The 20,835-nt window shown below is 38.6% G+C and overlaps 1 protein-coding gene across 1 annotated transcript in view; it reads left to right on the top strand.

The window, feature by feature from the left end:
- pgm2l1 (phosphoglucomutase 2-like 1) overlaps nucleotides 1-7,858 on the top strand; it is a 17,444-nt gene extending 9,586 nt beyond the window's left edge. Inside the window, exons 6-14 of the mRNA XM_051128531.1 lie at nucleotides 802-995; nucleotides 1,695-1,884; nucleotides 4,009-4,106; nucleotides 4,233-4,413; nucleotides 4,563-4,656; nucleotides 5,108-5,237; nucleotides 6,116-6,305; nucleotides 6,400-6,533; nucleotides 6,811-7,858. Of these exons, the coding sequence (XP_050984488.1) occupies nucleotides 802-995; nucleotides 1,695-1,884; nucleotides 4,009-4,106; nucleotides 4,233-4,413; nucleotides 4,563-4,656; nucleotides 5,108-5,237; nucleotides 6,116-6,305; nucleotides 6,400-6,533; nucleotides 6,811-6,913 (1,314 nt within the window). The 3' untranslated portion in view covers nucleotides 6,914-7,858. The remainder of the gene's footprint in view (nucleotides 1-801; nucleotides 996-1,694; nucleotides 1,885-4,008; nucleotides 4,107-4,232; nucleotides 4,414-4,562; nucleotides 4,657-5,107; nucleotides 5,238-6,115; nucleotides 6,306-6,399; nucleotides 6,534-6,810) is intronic.
- Nucleotides 7,859-20,835: the final 12,977 nt, after the last annotated feature.

Consider the following 20,835-nt stretch of genomic DNA (forward strand, 5'->3'; position numbering starts at 1 on the left):
ATTAGGGCTGGGCGATATTATTGCTAATATTTGATATATCGCAATAATTTTGATGGCAATGTAAAATTCGGAATATCGTGAATATCGGATGTTTCCGATTCAAGCATCCTTTCTTAAAAGAATGGCAAGAGAGGTGAGGTGGGGTGCTCTACACTAAAACGTAAGCTAACGTTTCTCAACTGCTGTTGTTTGAATAGAGAAACATGGGCTATTGCAATTTGGAATTACTATTAGGAATGTCACTGTTATAATATTTTTCAGTTGTTCTTCCAGTTTTTATAATATAGACAGAAAGAGTGCATACATCTTTGGAGCTATATATATATATAAATTAATTATAGCCCTGTGAATAGCGTACAGTTGCGATCAAAATTATTCAACCCCCCAGAGACTAATAATTTACAAAATAAGCTTTTCTGGGGATCAAGGTTTTTTTTTTTTGTTTGTTTGTTTTGTTTTACCTGGAGCTGATCAGCCAAGAGTGTTCAGCTTTGCCATTACAGGAAAATATATCATAACAGAAAATGGTTATTTTTGAATTGTAATAATATTTTTTTTTTTTACAATATTTGTTTTTTATTGTATATTGATGTAATAAATATATCATTGGTGAGACTTTTAGAAAACAAAACAAAACAAAACAAAAAAAAAAAAAAAAAAAATATATATATATATATATATATATATATATATATATATATATTAGTATTAATTATGTCTTGTAAAGTATGTCTTGTATATACCTTAGAGCAGTGAGTGTAACATTTTGAATTTATCTGATTCAACTTGAATTTTCTGTAGGTTTATTGGCACAATGGTGCACAGATCTCCTCTCCACATGATAAGGAGATCTTGCGCTGCATTGAGGAGAGTACTGAACCCTGGCCCGAGTCCTGGAATGAGGACCTAGTTGAAAGCAGCTCGTTACGGAGAGACCCTCTGGAGGACATCTGCTGTTGTTACATGGAAGAGCTAAACACTATCTGCTTCCACAGGTCTCTCACCTATACTAAGAGAAATTACTGTCAATTTTTTTTAAATGGTTCTCTTAAAAAATAAATAAATAAATAAAGGTACCAGGAAGCAACAATGACAGACAAACTATTTTTGTTTTCCCAGGAAAACTCATAGTGAAATATTCTTAAAAGAAGCATTTTGGTGCCACTGATAGCGTTATTTTACATTTGAGTATGAAGAGCCTTTTTATAATCTAGAGAACATTTTGTCTATTATAAAGAAGCTTTTGTGCACTGTGAATGTTCTTTATGAAACCATATACCCAGACCAACTAACTAACTGACTGTTTATGGGCTTTTTAAAATAATTCCTAATAGGAGGTGCATGTGTATGTTTTTCCCTCAATATATGACATACTTATTCGTTAATATTTCAAAATATAAATATTTTATTACGTGATACCACCAATAGCACTGAGAAAAGAGAGAGAGAGAGGAAAAAAAAGCTATTCATATAAAACTAATGCCTTTAAATTAAACAATTCTCAATGATCTATACACTGCTAAACATTCCCCGAACAGTAATCTTAAATCATTTTGTGTGTGGCTGAAGAATTAGGTATTTGTTCAATTAAGTAACTCTTAACATTTGGTGGATTATTTGATTGTGATAGCTTTTTATAAAAATATCTTTTCTCAAAAATCATAAGGTGGTTGTACCCCCCCTTCTCATTGCAGAGAGCTTAACGCAAAGTCTCCCTTGAAGTTTGTACATTCATCTTTCCATGGTGTTGGTCACAACTATGTCCAGAGAGCTTTTCAGCAGTTTGGCTTTCCACCACCTATCCCTGTTCCTGAACAGAAAGATCCAGATCCAGATTTTTCCACTGTCAGTTGTCCTAACCCAGAAGAAGGAGAATCGGTTTTGGTAAGATATTTTTTTCTTTTCCTTTCTTTTTCTCTGTCTGCACATATAATGTCACGTTTGCAAAAAGTCGGTTTGTGAAATTCCTGCTAGATATTCCATGGCCAACTGTAAGTGTTATTATTGGAGAGTTGAAGTATTTAGGAACAGCAGCAAGCATGAATCAATCCATGAAGCTTGAAGCCGTAAACCAGAAGACCACGTAAAGTCACAGAGCGGGGGTCACTGTGTGCTGAGGTGCATGATGCTTAAAAGCTGCCAATGCTCTGCTGATTCCACAGCTGAAGAATTCCAAACTTGACTGCCATTATGTGCCAATATCCACACAAAAACTGTGGTGGGAGCTTCATAAAATGAGTTTCCATGGCTGGACAGCTGCGTGCAAGCCTTACAAGTATAATGCCAAGTGTCAGATAGAGTGGTGTAAAGCACACCCGCGCCAGACACTAGAGACGTGTTCGGTAGAGTGATGAATCACACTTCCCTGTCTGACAGTCTGGGCAAGTCTGAGTTTGGCAAATGTTAGGAGAATACTACAGTCCCTGTCTGACTGCATCATGCCAGTTGCAAAGTTTGGTGGATGAGTAGGGTTGGGTATCATTAGAATTTTATCGATTCCGATTCTTTTCAATTCCAATGTAAATAAAATATGATATCAAGCATATTTATTCTGTTTCTTTTTTGCTAAACATTTAGTTGCAGCGGAATACCATGAACAAAAATCAACAGGCTACATAGAAACACGATTCACTTAAGGGTTGTTTGCAAAATAGAGCTGCGTGATTCTGTATAAATTGGGTGGATGTTTTGTTTTTTTTTTTTAAATGGAGGTTGTGCTTCTCTTACGATTCTGAAGAAAAAAAAAAAAACATTAGACAACTACACAAAATCACATCTAGGTGAATGATTCAGTGGATCACTCAAGATTTACTTGGTTCATTACTGGATGAATTATTGTTTTTAAATGAATGATCAAAGACAAATACATTATTAACAGCCCCCTTTCACCACCTATTGGCATAACGATGTAATCGAAAATCTTTAACATTATTTGGAATGTCAAATTAACTTTCAAAAGGATGATTTACTCTGTTTTGATCTCTACCGTACATATCAGAGTTCATATCCAGACCTTGAACTTTTATCGTAGTACTTCTGTGATTATTTGAATGTTTGTAATAGAAATAATGAACTGTGAAACTGTTTCATTCATACACGACAGTGGCTCTCTTTAGGTCAGCGGCAGCACGAATGCAGATTTGAATATTTGAATCGTGTTTGTGATTTTTAACGATCTGTTAAATTAAAACGCTTTGTCATATTGGTGGTGACACATCTATGCAACATGTTTAGCTTATCACAAATATTATACTTTGCTTTGTCGACTTCTGATCGCAAGTGTAGCCATTCTTTGGAGCGCAATGCTCTTAGATTAGCGAGCAAGGTCCTGGCAGATCGCTAGGTCGGGTCCTCATAGATGGTAAAAAAAAAAAAAAAAATAGCACATAGGAATCGATAGGCGGAATCGAAATTTTAATTTCACAAGAAGTATCCAATTCCTGACCTTAAGTATCCGATTTTGGAATCAGAATCGATTTTCGATTCCCAACCGTATGGATGAGGGCTAATGATATGAAGCTGTTTTGCTGTTTTTCAGGGGATGGAACCATCCCCTTACATCCAATGAAGGGAATTGGACAATGTTGTGCTTCTAACTTTGTGAAAAGATTTGGAAAGTTTTCTATTCCAGCGTGACTGTGCACAAAGCAAGGTCCATAAAGACACAGTTGGATGAGTTTGGTGTGGAAAAACTTGACTAGCCTGTACAGAGTCCTGACCTCAACTGCATCAAACATCTTTTGGATGAACTGGAACAGATATTGTGTGCCAGGCCTTCTCACCCAACATTAAAACCTAGCCTTACAAAAGCTCTACTAGATGAATGGAAAGAAAAAATCCTGAACGCTCGGAAAATACTTCTGAAAAGAGTGGAAGCTGATATAGCTGCAAACGGGGACTGTGTCAATGTGTTTAGATCCAAACATTGACCTCCTTGGTTATAGCTCAGTGGCAGGAAAAAGTAATACTGTAAGTCATCATGCAGACATTGCATTGACTCTGTTTTAGGAGCTGTCTCTTCGTTTGGCTGAGAGAGAAGAGGCCCGCATTGTTGTGGCCACAGACCCTGATGCTGATCGCTTGGCTGTTGCGGAGCAGAATGACAAGTAGGTTATGTTATGATCATTAAAACCCTCAGCAGTAAAACGTAGCAGTATCAGTTCTACTGAACAGTATTTCTGAACACTCGAATCAAGTGGTGTATAACTTGTGTCTTGGGTTTTTGTGGGTAGTTGCAGTTGGAAAGTGTTCACGGGAAATGAGTTGGCTGCATTGCTTGGCTGGTGGATGTTGTTTAACTGGAAGGAAGCGCACCCTGACCCAGCAGACACTGAGAGAGTATACATGCTGGCTACCACCGTTTCCTCCAAAATACTTAAGGCCTTTGCACGCATGGAAGGCTTTCATTTTGAGGTTAGTTCAAATTTCAGTTTGGTTATTAATAAGATTCAAAATACTTTGAGTGCAAAGTAAGATCGAAGTGAAGATTATTAGATTTTTGTTTGCTACTAGCCTGTTTGCCTAATACTGAACTCTGGTATTTTCACTCCCCTTCATCTTAGGAAACACTGCCTGGCTTCAAATGGATTGGAAATAGAATTCATGAATTAACAAAAACGGGAAAGGAGGTCATTTTTTCCTTTGAAGAATCCATTGGTAAGTGCATTTAACTGCAGACACACATGAAGTTCAAACTATGTCAGCAGCCCTGTTAATTCTGTAAATATATTGGGACAGTTTAGATATTTCACACACAAAAGTTGTCGTCATCAGCAAGGTTTGCTTTCTTTTGTGGAACACACAAGAAGAATCTATGAGAAATCGATTGTCAGTGCAGTCCAGTGTTGTTTTGAACCCTACTGACTTCGTGTGGACAAAAACAATCTTAATAAAATAATCTTTTTGTTGTGCAGAAGACAACTTCTACTTCTATATTCCAGTAATTTCCCAAAGAATGAAGTCCAGACTTTTTTTATTATTTAGTAATATGTCATACAATTTATGTTGTGTCCAAGTTTAAAACCATTTTGTATTTTCATGAAATTGAGCGCAAAAACGTATGTAGAGGAATGAGAATGTTGTGTTTTGGTCTTTATTTTGATGCCAGGGTTTTTGTGTGGGAACATGGTTCTTGATAAGGATGGAGTCAGTACAGCAGCTGTTGTGGCTGAGATGGCTGCTTATCTACACACCAAAAACCTTTCCTTGAACCAACAACTAAAAAACATCTATGAAATGTGAGTATCTCTTCTAACTTCTGAAATGCAGTTTAAATGTGGCTTCAAATGATCCTAAAAGCAGTTGTAAATGATCCCAGCCGAGAAAGAAGGGTCTTATCTAGCAGTTATTTTCATAAAAATAATACAATGTATATACTTTTTAATGTCAAACGCTCATCTTGTCTTACTCTGCCCAGTTCATGACAGTTAGGGTATGTCGAAAAACTCACATCCTATGTTCTCCCTCAACTTCAAAATCGTCCTATATTGCCATTTTACCTTTTTTGTTAAGGGTGTTTGATCTTCTTTGCATGTTCACTTTGCAAAGACTGGGTCGGTACTTCTGCACCAATGTAGCATGATTTTGAAATGATTTTTGAAGTTGAGGGAGAAAATATGATTGGAGTTTTTTAACATACCCTAACGGTCTTGAATCAGAATATACAGAGTTCAGAGAGAGCAAGGCAAGACAAGCGTTTGAGATCCAAAAAAATATTTAAATTCTTTTTTATTAAAAAAAAAACGATCGTTTCGCTAGATAAGACCCTTCTTCCTCGGCTGGGATCATTTACAAGGGCATTGGGATCGTTTGAAGCCGCATTTAAACTGCATTTTGGAAGTTCAAAATCGAGGCACATTAGCAGTCCATTATATGGAGAAAAATCCTGAAATGTTTTCCTCAAAAAACATAATTCCTTTACGACTGAAGACAGAAAGACATGAACATCTTGGTGACTAATATGACGTTATATGTGAATCTTTGTTTTGGAAGTGGACTTTTCCTTTAAGTGTCTACTGATAATCCAAAGTATTTTAGGTGTGTACTTCAGGTGTATTTCTTTCACATTTTACTTGGATTGTATGTGTTGATTGTTCTCTTTGCTGTCATACCCCAGATATGGCTATCACATTTCCAGAACTGCCTATGTCCTCTGCAATGACCCACCAACTATTCATAGAATATTTAGCCGTCTCCGCAATTTTGGAGGTCCGGGTGTTTACCCAGAATTATGTGGTGACTACTGCATTACACACATCAGAGATGTGACAACTGGTTATGACAGCAGTCAGCCTGATGAAAAATGCGTATGTCAAAGCAGTTCTTCGGCTTGTTTTTTGATTTTTAAGTCAGTGACAGACAGTTTGACTGGAATAATTTTTGTTTTAACATCTCCTTTAGGTCCTTCCACTCTCAAAAAATAGCCAAATGGTCACATTCACATTTCAGAATGGCATTGTTGCCACACTTAGGACCAGCGGGACTGAGCCAAAGATCAAGTATTACACAGAATTCTGTGCAGCACCAGGAGAACGGTTTGTATTTCCTATTAAAGTTTTCAAATGAAAGATATAGTTGAACAAGTATTCACTACTTTTGCATGCAGTTCATTAAACATCTATGCAAAAATGGCTTTTTTTTCTATTCACTTTAATATTTCATACACATTACCTACATTTGTGTGTGGCTTACATGTTTAAATACATTTTGAGGCCACTGTGTTTTTATGCGCACTACCTGATTTATTCTTATTTTTAAGTCAAATAATTGCACATTTTGATTTGTGTGTGTTTTTCAATTGTATTTTTGCAGTGATCTCTCTAGTCTGGAGAAGGAGCTAAGAAAAGTTACCACTGCTCTACTTGAAGAGTTTCTCGAGCCTGACAAGAACAACCTTCTTCGTAGATCAGTGTAGCTTTATTTAAATTGTGGTAAGATCATTGTCTTCATGGGTAATCATGTGTAAAACCAGTCCCAAAGGCCTGTCAGTGAATCACCTTGTTTATGTAGTTTTATCACTGTGAAATGATTTGAAGCATAAGTACTTTATGGCTCTCAAACAAAAAGTAAACATGACTGCTTATTCATTTTAGTGGTTTATATATATATGACAAAAAATATTGTCATGCTCATTATGTTCTTTCGCAATTGAATGTATCTTGCTCAGAGAACGAAAATTGCAAAATGTTATTTGTGTAACATTTTTCAAGAAACTATCTTAGCTTGATCTTTGAGTGTCACAATATTACCATAACTTCTATTTTATTAGGCCGACGTGCTATGGTGTGACGTTAGCTGGTGTCCGGATTTCAATATCACGTAGACAGTATTTTTTTAACCATAGTTTTGCTTGTTATTCTCAAAGGTTTTGCTGAGAGCTGTTGCTGCTACCTTTTAAAGCTCTGTGAGCATGTGTGTTTGTTGTGCTCTCATAAACCTGTGTCCATCTGTGTCCATCTTGATGCTCACACCCTTTATATAGTGTTATGTGCATTGATAATCAGTAGGCAGGCAGGGCAGTAGCTGAATTTCTGCTGCCTTTGTCACGCTGGATACGCACAGGGTAATGAATGGAAAAATGAATGTATTATTTTGAAAACTTTTGATTTCTGCTGAGTTTGGGCATATTTGACCTTTGTGGGTTATTTACACAATTAATCATAGGTTCGTTGTGCAAACTAGACGAGCAAGGAATTGCACTCTACCGATAAAGACCAGAAGAAGGATTTTGTTACTTAAACACCCACAAGAAGAAAATCTGAATGGAAATGCCGGTTGCTCTGCTGTTTGAGAGTTTTATTTCCTACCCGTTCTCAAGCACTTGTTCCTTTGCAAAAATAAATTATTTTGCCAGTTGTTTCTTGTTTTAGGTTTTAGTATGGAGTTAAATTTTTCCAAATGCAGTAATATAACTGCCCTTTTTATTTATTTAGTTATTCTATTCAGTTATTTAGTTGTTCTATTTAGTTGTTTTTCCTCCAATGAATTAGATTTATCTATGTCTCTGTCTTAATATTGAATTTGTGCCATTAATATCCTTACTATTTTGTTATACTGAGTGTATATTAAAATATCCTCAGTGTACTATTGTTTGATTAAAGACTATACTATACTATATAATCCTGTTCAGATCCAAATCAGCATTCATAAAAAGAAATGTAAAATATTTAAGTGTTTGAAAGGGTTATAAATTTAATATTTTAGTTGACCTCACTGGTTGAGAGGGTCAGATAGACTGTGCCTGATTTTGGGAAGAAAAAATATATTTTTTATGAGTGATACGTTTGGAAAACCAAAGAAAGACACATATGTAAAAATACAGAATGTTTTTATTTTCCTTCCTGCATTATTGTTTCAAGTAAAATATTTATTTGTAGTGCAGCTGTAACATTCCTTATATATGTATATTATATGTACATCCCTCTACAAATAAATTGTTGTATTTGTGATGTGTTGTTACTCCTCACAAGTACTATAGGAAAGCACAACACTCTTTAAAATCTGTACAGTGTTTTGGTGCCACTGATTATCAGGTCAGCTGGATAAACTCCATCTATAATGTTGCCAACCAGTCCACACATCTTCATTTCCACATCCAAACTGGTGGAAACAGGTGAATTAAATCAGTTGTTGTCAACCAGGGCACCCACAAGGGGGGCTTAGCAAACTTTAGGGAACTTTAAAATTTCAATCATGTCTGTAGTCCAACTTTCACAGCAGTAAATTTCATATCCAGAATGCACTAAAACCAAAACACTTTGGACATATATGTTGTCAAACCACAAACATGCTTTGTTACTCATAAAAGAATGACCTAAAAATAACATGTAGCATTGTACAGTGTATTCTTCTGTAACATTTATTTACAAAACAAGAAAGACAGCTCTCTATTGTTTTATTCACTTGCGGTATGTAACATGAGCCATGCTTACATAGAAAACCACAACAACAAAAACTCCTAACTTCTCCCAGGTTCCCTTAATGGTATTAACAAATATGTAAGTGTTCAGCAATATTTAATTGTTTTGACAGCATATACAGTTGCAATCAAAATTATTGCTGCAGAGAATAAAATTTTCTGAAAACAACTCAACAAAGGCATCAGTACACTATTAGACAAAGTTTATTAATACAAATCTTAGTAATTCTGAGAATGCAAGTTGATGAATAATGAAAATATAAATGTATAATTGTCTCTAAATGTTCATGTCCAAAATTATTCAACCCCCAAAAGTTATCTTTGGTGCAGAATCATTTATTTTTTTAAAAACACCAATAAACTACTTGGAAGGGCTTAGAAGCTTCTGTCACTTCTGAACTGCAATCTTGGCCCATTCCATGCCTGATAATCTTTGTTTTTCTCTTTGCCACTGCTTTCTTCAGTTTCAACCTAATATTTCCATTAAGAATTAAATCTGGAGACTGAACAGGCCACTCAAGAACATTCTATGACTGATCTCTGAACCAAGCATAAATGCATTTAGATGTATACTTTGGGATGATTATCCTGCAGGAAAGTCCATTTATCATTAGCTTGGCACCAAAGGTATCACAATTCTTGTCAAAATGGCCTGATACTTAAAAGAATCCAGTTCCTGCAAAAGTAAAACACCCCCATAACAGGAATGGCTTCAAGTTTAATGATGGAGATGGTGTTCTTCTGCTCATAAGTTTTGCCTTTTTTTGCTCCAGACATAACGTTGATCCATGGTTCCACAAAGTTCCAGTTGCATCATTCTATAAAACATACTTCCAGAACTCAACCAGAACCAAATGAATTATAGCATGTTCAAGTCGGCCTTTTTGTTCTTCTTGGTCAAGAGTGGTATTCGGCAAGATGTCTCAACATGAAGGCCATACGTCTCTTGTCTCGTGTTGTTCTTATACACTGCACATTTAAATGTTTTCCTCCTTTCGTCGAGTCATCTTGCAAATCATTGGCTATACATTGCAGGTTTCCTCCACTGTTCTGATCAAACATTTTATGATGCTTTTTTTGTTCAACACCCTCAACGGTTTTCTGGTACAATACATTTTAAACTAAGTAATAAGGCTAAGTAATAAGGCTGTCTCTAGGAACTTTTAATGTCTTGGAAATCTATATATAGTCTTATACTTTGTAAAATAATAATTATTTATTCTCTTTAGCGTCTCTATATCTTTGTGAGTGCTCTGTTAACTTTGCCATATTAGCTATTCAAACTTCAGCACATGCATGGGCTAACTGTATGTATGTGTAACAGCTCAAGCTAATTCTGTTTTCTAAGAGTTTTGTTCCCCGCCATACAAATAATAATAATGAATAATTATTATTATATAAACTGTATATATATTATATATATATATATATATATATATAGATAGATAGATAGATAGATAGATATTTATGTTTAAAGGGGTCCTATTATGCTCTTTTACAAAGTCTTGATTTTGTTTTAGGGGTGTACTAGAATATGCTTTCATGCTTGGTGGTTCGAAAAAACGCATTATTTTAAACATAATTTACATTATTACAATACATTTCTCCCAGCCTGGCAAATAAGGCTCGATTAGTCCCAGGTTTAATGAAGGCTCACCTTCCAAAAAATGAAATGTGTTGTGATTAGTTAGCTGTGCGTTGTGATTGATGAACAGCTTAGATGGTGTTTCAGTACTGTCACGCCTTTGTCAAAGAAGCAAGTTCCATGTACAACTGTTTGCGCAAGCTTGATTGAAGTGATTCTTACATTTTAAATATGGACATTTTTCTTACAAAAATGCATCGATTCATTACAGGAGTCCTTTATTAACCCACCGGAGCCGTGTGAGGCACTTTTGTTATGGATGGATGCATATTATTGGACTTGTTTTGGACTGCTGAGGAGAAACAACTGTCTTTGCCATTCTAAAGCTTGGGAGTGCCAGGATACATTTTAATATAACTCCGATTGCATTTGTCTGAAAAAAGGAAGTCATATACACCTAGGATGCACGTCCCTACTCTCCCTCCAACAATTAGAATTTCCGTGGGCAGGATTTAATTTAATGATATTCTAATGGATGCATTGTGACATCATTGCATGTGGAAAACAAACGCTGTAGTCCAAACAAGCTGTTTGTTGTAGTTCTTGAACATTTTCTTCTCCCAACATCTGAGCACTGAGGACGCAGTGGATTACTTTTATTTTTGAGGGTAATGCCTAAATACGCTTATGTCTGCACAAATCATTTCATTCCAGACTGCTTGTTGAATGTCATGATAAGGGAATAAAATAAGATCACGTGAGAGACAAGCATTCTTGCACAGAATGGATTTATTCCTGTCAAGAATGGTAGCCCAAAAAGCTTGCAATCCAAGTTCTCTGTATTTACAGTGAAAAATAAAAAATAAAAAAAATATCAAAGAAGAATATGAAGGTGAGAATGGCTGCTTGCTTATGTTCAGGTCCATTATGACTACTCCCCCTGAATTTTCCCTTGCCTTCATAGTCTTTTCGTATCATTACATATGAGGCACCAAGTTTAAAAGTACTGAGCCTGGCGTCAAGTTCCTCTGCTGAGCATGACAGCCAGAGGGTGCTTGAAGATGCTCATATCCAGGATTCACCAGCTGGGGGGACATGCATGGAAAGGATGATATCAGTCACACAACCTGTTGAGGAAGAATGGCGCTGCAAGCAGGACATCAAGCTGGTCCTCCTGCCATTTACCTGTTAGTACCCAACACACAGGAAGAAACCATCTTTTACAATCTTGCAAAGGTATTAGGTGTCACCCATCCCGCAGCTCTGCAGATACAGCGCGTAAGTTTCCATGAGGAGGCAACACTCCTAGTGGAGTAAGCCTTCACTCCTAGGGGGCACGCTTGCCTTGTGTCTAGTACGCCAAGGCAGTGGCATTCATGAACCAGTGAGCCAACCTCTGTTTGAGAACAGCCTTTTCTTTCTGCTGTTGGGAAGGCAGTGCTGGGAAATTGCAATTCAATGCAATACAATGTTTATTTGTATAGCACATTTAAAAAAAAAAAAAAAAAACAGACCCTAACAGCTGACTCTCAACAACAACAAAGCCAAACAGGGAAAGCTATTCATGACAAGAGCAATGTTTCTGTCCATCAGAGCACTCGCTTGCTAAGTAAATCATCTTGTCCTCCCGGCATTAGTGACTGGCCTCTGGTATTGGAGGTATTGTAGGTATTGGATGGTTTAAGAGCCAAATCCCGGTTCCGTCTGGAGCTACTCCTGAGGAACTGTTTACCTTGCTCTGTGAAAATGTTGATATCCAAGCTCCTCTTCTCCACCTCCTTCCACTGGCAAGAAAAATGTGCAGAAAAGGAGATAAATGATAGTCGTGTTGTTGATTGTGGCAATGTATCCGTTATGCTTAAAGACAGCGATCCCCGACTTTCAAAAACTTTGACTTTAGCCGAATTTATCGTGGCATTTGGAGTATATAGGGCTGTTGTATGCAAAGTTTTTTTTTTTCCATCTCAGAGAGTCGAGCTAGACACATATTTAGCCATTATCGCTGACTTAGCTCTGACATATGCAGGAACTCTCTACTATGAATATGATAAATCTTTCTCTGTAAAAGCTGCCATGTCCATTCAGATCAAAGACTGCACTGGTCTGTAGTTGACTTAACTCTCATCAGCAGACTCTTTACTGGTCATCAAGCTCTCTCCTGCTTAGTCTGTGGCTCTCACACTCACACACCCAATCTGTGCCCAAAAACTGTCTCTCTCCAAGCCTTGGATGATTTTTTGCTAGTTGACTATCCACATGTTAAGCCACACTGTTGCATCTCAGTGCTAAAGTGCACCTTCGACGATTTGGCTGTTCCTCTTTCAGAGGAGAAAACATTAGGTCCTCTTAAAGTTTTTGAATTCTTAGGCATCATACTAGATTCTAACCTAATGCAAGCCTCCCTGCCCTTAGAGAAATTACTTTGCATTAGAGAAGTCATAAGAAACGTTCAATAATCCAATCAAGATGTTACAGAAGCATGCTTGACCATTTCAAACATTTTTAGGGACAAAGATGGCTTCACATTCACCAAAACATAAAGATGATTAAAAACAGGACTTAACCACAGTGCTTATCTTTTTAACTTATTTAAAATGTAATATCAAACCAAAAGCCTAATTTTCTGACACATGTGGTGCTGTGTGGAGTCAGAAATTCAGCTTCGAAATTATGTACACAGTGCTTATTTGAGCCAAACACAATCAATTCAGTTTTACTCTCATTAAGGCTTAGAAAATTACTTGCAAGCCAAAAGTATCCAATTCAATCCATTCAAGTGTCCAATCTGGGGAGCCTCAGGATTATGTTAGAGTCAGCCGGAATTAATTTTCACTGACCAGAAATACCTCTTGATAGAAGTGAGCACAGTCAGCAGGGATCTTCTGTGTGTCAGCAAATTTTATGCTGAGGGGCACCTCGGTCCAGGAGTAAAATAACAGGCCTTCATGGGTTTCTTTCAATTGACTCCATACCAGCTGAACTGCCTAGGGATGGAGTCTCTTTTATCCAGGGAATGCGAGCTGAGAGTGTGGTGGCTGCAACATTGAACTCACCTGGAAAGAATTGAGTGGAGCGACCTAAACCACTGTTGACTCCAGAAGAGGAGGAGGCAGGCGTGTTGTGACATGTGACGCAATCATTTGCTGCCTTGGCGGTTGATGTATGCAACTGTCAGTGTGTTGTATGTCCGGACAAGCACATGCTTGCCCTGAAGTAATGGTTGAAACCGGCATAGGACCAGCAGTATTGCCAGCAACTGGAGCTAATTTTTATGCCACTGCAATCAGGGTCCTGTCCAGGAGTCTGGGGCTGCATGCCTGTTTCGTACAGCGCTCCATCCAGTTATGGAGGCATCTGCTGTAAAAACAATGTGCCTAGGCACTTGTTCTAACATCACTCCATCGTGTAGAAAGTAAGGTCCGACCAGGAGCTCAAAGTCTGGTAACAGCTCGATGTATGGGCCACAGTGTCATGCCTATCTTGGGACTCGGCTGTGTAGCCAGTGCTGAAATAGGTCTCAAGAACTGTCAAGATAGTTAAGGATGCCCACTTCCTTTATCGGAACAAGGGCATCCTCCATGGCTTTGGTGAAGATGCAGGCAGAAAGGGATAGCCCAGTGAGGAGGACATTGTAGTAGTATGCCTAGTAACCCTCAAAAGCAAACTGGAAAAATTGTCTGTGTTAAGAAAAAAAATGAGACTTGGAAATACACATCCTTCAGGTCGATTGCTACAAATCAATCTTGAGGTGAAACACATAAGAATGTGCTTTTTCCAAACTAATAGGCATGGACTACAAGCCATAAAAGTCTAGTTTTGATTTCATAGGGGGGCCTTAACATTTAATGTTTACTCACTATTTCATTCTCTTTTCTTGTCTCCTTTCACGCTGTGGTGTTTGTGCTCAAGGCTAAGCTACAACAAATCACAGATTTTTTTGTCCACACTTGCCAGTTGTCATAGCAACAAAAGGCTACCCATGCTACTGATGTAAAATGTAAAGAAATTCTCAGAATCCTTTTTGAAATAAATTTCTGTCTTTTCTCTCTCCCGTGTCTCCCTGTTTACCTCTTTTCCTCGCAGTCTTTGCTTTTCCTTCCTTTTCATTTTCTTTAACTACCTTTCTTATTTCTTTAACAGATAAAAAGAATGTGCTTCTGCATCAACATCTTGAACTGGAGCTTATGCAAGGCCCGATTCAAGACTCATAGATCCAAGATCGGCCATAACCCACTATAACTTTGTTGTGTGTGCTTGAAGTGCTGTAAAACCCTGACTTCACTTTGGCTGGAGGGACAGGCCTTCATGCTTTCTTCACCAGCAGGACTGCAATCCCTGCATGCAGGACAGGTGCATCTTTAGGTTGCCACTGAGGTAATAGGACGTTGCTGAACCCAGGCGGACACCTGGTGAACTGAATCACATAGCCGAGTCTAATTGTCAGAATAAGCCAGTGGGACAGGCTGGGAAACACTAGCCAGGATTCCAGGATCCATACAAGCAGCACCAAAAAAACAACTGATGCACCCATGGAGGGGGAGCGAGGTGGAGTAGAGGAGTGGAGTGTGTGGAGTGGCACTTACCTGACTCCATGAATCCCACAAAGGACCGGTCAGAGACACATGAGGAAGCAGTGCATCCTTGAATGTAACCTCTTGATCTGGTGAGGCGCTGATCACTGCCAGACTGCGTTGAGTATGACCCAGAGTAGTGAGGGAGCAGGAGGCAGAAAAACGGCTTCTGGCAGTAAAAGGTACCTTGCCTGACTTTGCAGCGTCCTCATGCACAACTCTAGCCCGATGTTCACTCTGATTTTGCAACCACCCCAAAAGCGGAAAGTTCAGCCGAATCATCATCCTCTGAGGACTCCTCTGAGAAGAGAAGGCAGCAGCGCGTAAGTGTTTGCTTAATACCTTATTTCAATAGGTGTTGTTTAAATTATTAGTTACTGCTAAAGAAAAAAAAATATTCATTTTCTACCTATTTTTGTTTTGTTTCCTTGTAAACTAGTTTTGATTGCCAGCACCTCATCTCATCCTCAGTCAACGCCATCTGGGTGCCTTACCTCTGGTTTTCCAGTCTCCAACCCCATCTTGGCAAGAGGATCCCCTGCCTTTGCCTACTGCCTCCGATTCCTAGGCTCCACCTCTGACCTCTGAACCATTGGCTCTCCCTTGGCTACTCGTTTCCTCATCTCCACCATGGCCTGTCATCCCGCTAGCTCCACCTTGCTCCCTCATCCTTCTGGCTCCACCTTGGTGAGTCGTAGACACTCCTCTGCTACAGGATTCCACTCCTCCAGCTTTGCCTCATCCCTCCATCCCTCTGGCTCGGTCTGGCTCCTCCTTCTCTCTGGCTGCACCTTGGTCCTCGTTCACTCCAGCTCTGCTGTGGTCTTCCGGGTTCCCACCTCCATCTCAGTCACAGGAGCCGTCGACTTCAGCTTGGCCCCTTCGGACCCACAGTGTCACCTTCACTCTCCAGCTCTTTATCTCTGCCCTGGGCTCCTCCTTCATCGGCTCTGTCTCCATCAGTCAGTCCCCTAGTGTTGTCAGCCTTACCTCCACCATGGCTCCTCACTCTGTTGACCCCGTGGGCTGTGATCGTGGGCAGTGATCTCTGAATCATTTGCAACAGGCATCATCCATCTTTTCCGCAAGGGTTTTGTTGTCATCTATGGTTGTCAGTGCTCCTCCCACCATCTGGTTGTTCCCTTCTTCTCTACAGCCTGTCACCAGCCCTTCACCAGCTTTTCATCCTCCTTCAGAGCCCTCATCCTCTGTTGGGAAGGGGCATACTGTTGACTGTTACAGTTTATTTCATATCACTCCTGTCTCCTTTGTTCTAGTTTTCCCACCAGTCATCAGTCACCATAGTCACTCATTAACCCTTTGGGGTCTAAGGGTGTTTTGGGGCCCTGGAGAACTATTGACATGCCCTGACATTTGTGCTTTTTTCAGTATCTTAAAAATATATTTATGGCTAAAGTCTGATTACATTGTAGTCAGCACAAACTGGGCTACAATAATTTGTAAGCAACATGAATATACATGTTTGTGTTTTTGAGAAAACAACGCTTATATTTAATGATTCACACCTGAGAGACAAAGAGCTTTCCCTAATGTCCCATCAATGAGACTGTGACTGTCATGTAAGAAACAATGAGAGATTCAAAGAATGAGGTTTTAGATTATCTGTATTTTATTTACAACACAGTATCATCAAAACACACATAATGAAGGTCAAAGACTTTCATTAGGCACACTGATCTAACCACAGAGATATGAACAGATGTAATTCCTGAAAACTGTTTTCTGAATTCTGCTAAAAAGTGAAACAAGTAAATCATACCTGATATTTAAGTGCTTACAAAACTCATCATCAATAGTCATGGAATTTGTTTTACCATAGAATATCAGTGTAGTTGAACATCTGACATTGGTACAGTGGTCTCAGAGGAAAAGTTTGCAGGATTCATCTGTTGTGCAGGTGTCAGATCACAAACATTTAAAACAAAACAATAAAACATCTGTGAGCATGTTAATATCAGGAGCAATTTAAAGCATCCTTGATAAATATTAGTTCTATAATGTTTATCCCAAAAAAATATTCATATAGGTATCTGGTCACTAAAATAAATAAATGTATGAATAAATCAGTGAGCATGTTGATAGGCCAGGAGCAACTATATTGTTACATTAGTTATCATATGTACACATTTTTTGTATTTTATTATACAAAAACAACATCTGAGAAACTAAATTATTATTGAGTACACTATAAACATTATAATGTTGCACTCGATTTCACACATTTTAGTCAGGAATTATAGTTTTGGAAAAGTCCAACTAGTAAATGCGTTCAAGTTTTTGTCTCATCAACACATTTTTTAATGCAAATAAGAAAATTACTTACACTGTATAAGAGATCCTCTCCTCAGCTTGCTGTAGCCACGCTCGTGTTCTGTTTGTGAGATTAACAAGCTTAGCCTGTTCTTCTCAGCACGTCGTCTTCTTGGGTAAATACAAGGAGGCTTATTTCTGTCAGCGCCTTTTTCCTAAAACGAAAGTATCTGACATAAACACGTTGCTGCTTTGTTTACGAGTTGATGTGGGTGGTCACATGTGCACATCTCTCATGTGGATGTTTGTAATAACAATAGCGCAAGCAGCGCGTGGGCGTGAAAAACAGGACATCGTGTTGGTTTCATACAGATTACTTTAACACTAAAGATTTGTTTTCGATATGACTCATTTAAAAGTAGACATTTTAAGCTTTCTGTGGATATATATCTCATGTTTGTGTGTCATGTATTTGCCGAGTTTTAGTTTATTTTAGTGACGCATTTCAACTGGATATTCACAGAGACTGGAAAGACACCCTGTATATTTTCTTTATTAAAAAAAAAAAAGAAAACACAAAAGATTGTTGATGTGGTGAGTGTTCACAAATAAAAGTAAACCCTTTACAGATTCAGGTGAAGCATTACTTTTATGTATCCAATCAAAATTGAGGGAGCAGTTAAAGTTCCTTTTCTGTCATTTGGAAAATATGCGAGTGCTCCCGCCAGCGCCTTAGCCGACCCCAGGATGTTAATCACCACACCTTTTCCATTCTTTAGCTTGTTATCTATCTATATTTAAGTTAATCTTTGTTCAACCTTTAGTTGTCCAGTATTGTCTGTCGCAAATTTAGCTCAAAGTGAAATGTATATAAATAATTGCAATTAATTATGATTAATTACAATTATTTATATCAGCTGCCAGTAGTAACTGTAGCAGAATTAAATTTCCATCGACTAATCTGTTCATCCAGCGAACATTCAGTAAAATTTTTATATCAACTTTATATCAAAATTTTTATATCAACTTGGCCACAGAAAAGAACTTTCTTAAAGTACTATTGCATTAGAACATGTAGCTTAAATCGGAAACGTAAAGGGACATTAATTTACAAGGCAGAATCAAATCTCATGTAATTTCTGCACAAGGTTTTTATTAACGAAGGACTAACACATAACTAATCTAAACAAACAAACATGAAATCACTCATGGGGGAAGGGTCAGTGAGAAGCAGTTAGAGAGACAAGAGAATGTAGATATGAAAAGAGTCAGTTAACCACCTGAGTGAAACCATCAGTGCTGTCTACAGTTTATACTAAACCTCTGTTTTGTTTAGTTAAATGTACGATATCTGCATTTGCCTTGGTCGTTGAACAAGTGTCCGAATGCAGTCTCGGGTGTCTTGATGGTTTGGAGCAGTGGTGGTTTTGGAATCGCGATCACGTTCTTCCGGGTCCGAAGAGTGACGAACTCCAAAGATGTTTTGACTCGATGGTGACTGGGAGTTTCTTCCCATGTGAAAATTGAAGAAGAACCAAGAGCTGAGAGGGACCCAGCTAAAGTCCTGTGGTCTTTGGGGAATGAAAAGACAAGGCCAGAAGGCCTGGCGCAGCTTAGATAAATCCCGACGAGTTCTAGCTCATCTTCCTCATCCTCTTAGGTTCTGAAAGAACGCATGTGAGACGAGTGAAGAAAGGTAAAAATGCAGAAGAAAGAAATGTCTGTTCGAGGACATTTCATGAGGATGAATTCCAGGGTTGAGTGAAAATGTCTGGCTCTTTGTGGTCGAGAGCCACAGCTCTATATATTGGGGCCTGTCGGGCCCGCCGGGCACACCCTGTGCCGGCTCAGGCTCCCCGTGGGTTTCTCCACACGGGCAGCAATCGGAAGAAGAGAGAAAAAGAGCGATCAATCGTTTGATGCCTTTAAGCTCTCTGGAGGCTGTGCCTCCAGGAGGTTGACGAACCAATGGTAACTTTCACCTTTGGAGGGAAAGTTTACGACTCTTTGTCTGTGAGCATGGTATTTTGCATATGTAATTTGATTGGGTGTTGATGCAAAACTACTAAGGTTTCTTAAAACACTAATATGTTACATAGGTATCAACATCTAATTTACACCATCTTTTAGATCATCAAAATACGAATTCGAAGAGACCAAACATGGCATAGGTGGGTTATACGACTAGTCATCTATCATAACGCTTGCATAAAACAGCAGAAAGACAAATACAAATACAACAGACAAAATTAAAATACAACACAGTAATACTGTATACAATGACCTGGGCTATGTGTGATTGGAAGGTCAAAGAAAGGTTTGTCTGTGATTGAATGGGAAAGAGTCCATTTCTATAGGCAAATGTAGTGTGTTCTGCTCACATTCCATTGAGCAATAAAACCTCTTATCAGATGGTCGTCCTGGCACCTGAGCCCTTTTGGGGTGTTAGTTGCTTTGGGGGGTTGTCTCCAGAGCTCCAGTATATAGCTAGCTTGTTGGGTTTAAAGACTATTTGTTAAATGTAACAATTAATGTATATCTGATTGGTCCAGATGCTACATGTTTGTGAAATGATTAGTTCAGCCAAGAAACTCTAATTGGTTCAATTCAATGTTCTCAGCCATCAGGTTAATGTAATCATTATCGCGTGCCTATATTAACTGGATGTATTCTATGTATGCCTCGTCTGCGCGCAATGCGTATCCTCTTGCTAGTGTCTTGTCTCCTACTAGGCATTCCCAGTTTAACGAAGATCATATCTAACCCTGATGTAGATGAGAAATTATCCCTTAATGACCCTGGATCAGATCCAGATGATGACACTGCCGTCACCCAAACTGCCGGAGACAAACAATTCTCCAACTCTCTCGCCAAACGCAGGATGTCAGAACGTCCAGTTTCTAGGATTCTGGAGAATTTATTCAGCCGTACCATCACAGTTCCAACAGGATTATCTCATCAAGATTTGTTTACCTTTTTCCTCGCTTCTTCCAATTCTGATCTGACTCCACCTAATACGTCCAACCCGGCTCCAGCAAAGGCTGAAAGCTAAAAGGAAAAACATGACACCTGCAGCAGCTTCCACTCCTTCAGCAAAAATACCTTCCAACGTTCCCCAAGATGTCCAGGACCCCGTGCTTGCAGCTCTTTTCGATTTTAAAGATTCCGTCAACAAAGTAGACACCAGAGTAGCAGTGCTGGAGAAATCTACCTTCTTGGGAAATCCCTCACTACTCTCCATAGAATCCACAGGTGTTTTCCAGAATGACTTGCCACCTTGGTGACAGCAACTCCTGCACCATTCAGAGGAACCTCATTTATTTCACCTGCTGCCACTATCCCAGCGAGTTTGAGAAACCAGATATTAGCAGGTAATGATGTCAGTTTAGTTCAAATACTGCTTTGTTCTTCTGGGGAATAGACAAAAGAATTGTTGATTGTGGGGACATCTCAGTTGTTCTGAAAGAATGTGACCCTAGACTGTCTAAAAG

This window comes from Labeo rohita, chromosome 15, assembly GCF_022985175.1.
Source record: "Labeo rohita strain BAU-BD-2019 chromosome 15, IGBB_LRoh.1.0, whole genome shotgun sequence".
In the NCBI taxonomy this organism is placed as follows: domain Eukaryota; kingdom Metazoa; phylum Chordata; class Actinopteri; order Cypriniformes; family Cyprinidae; genus Labeo; species Labeo rohita.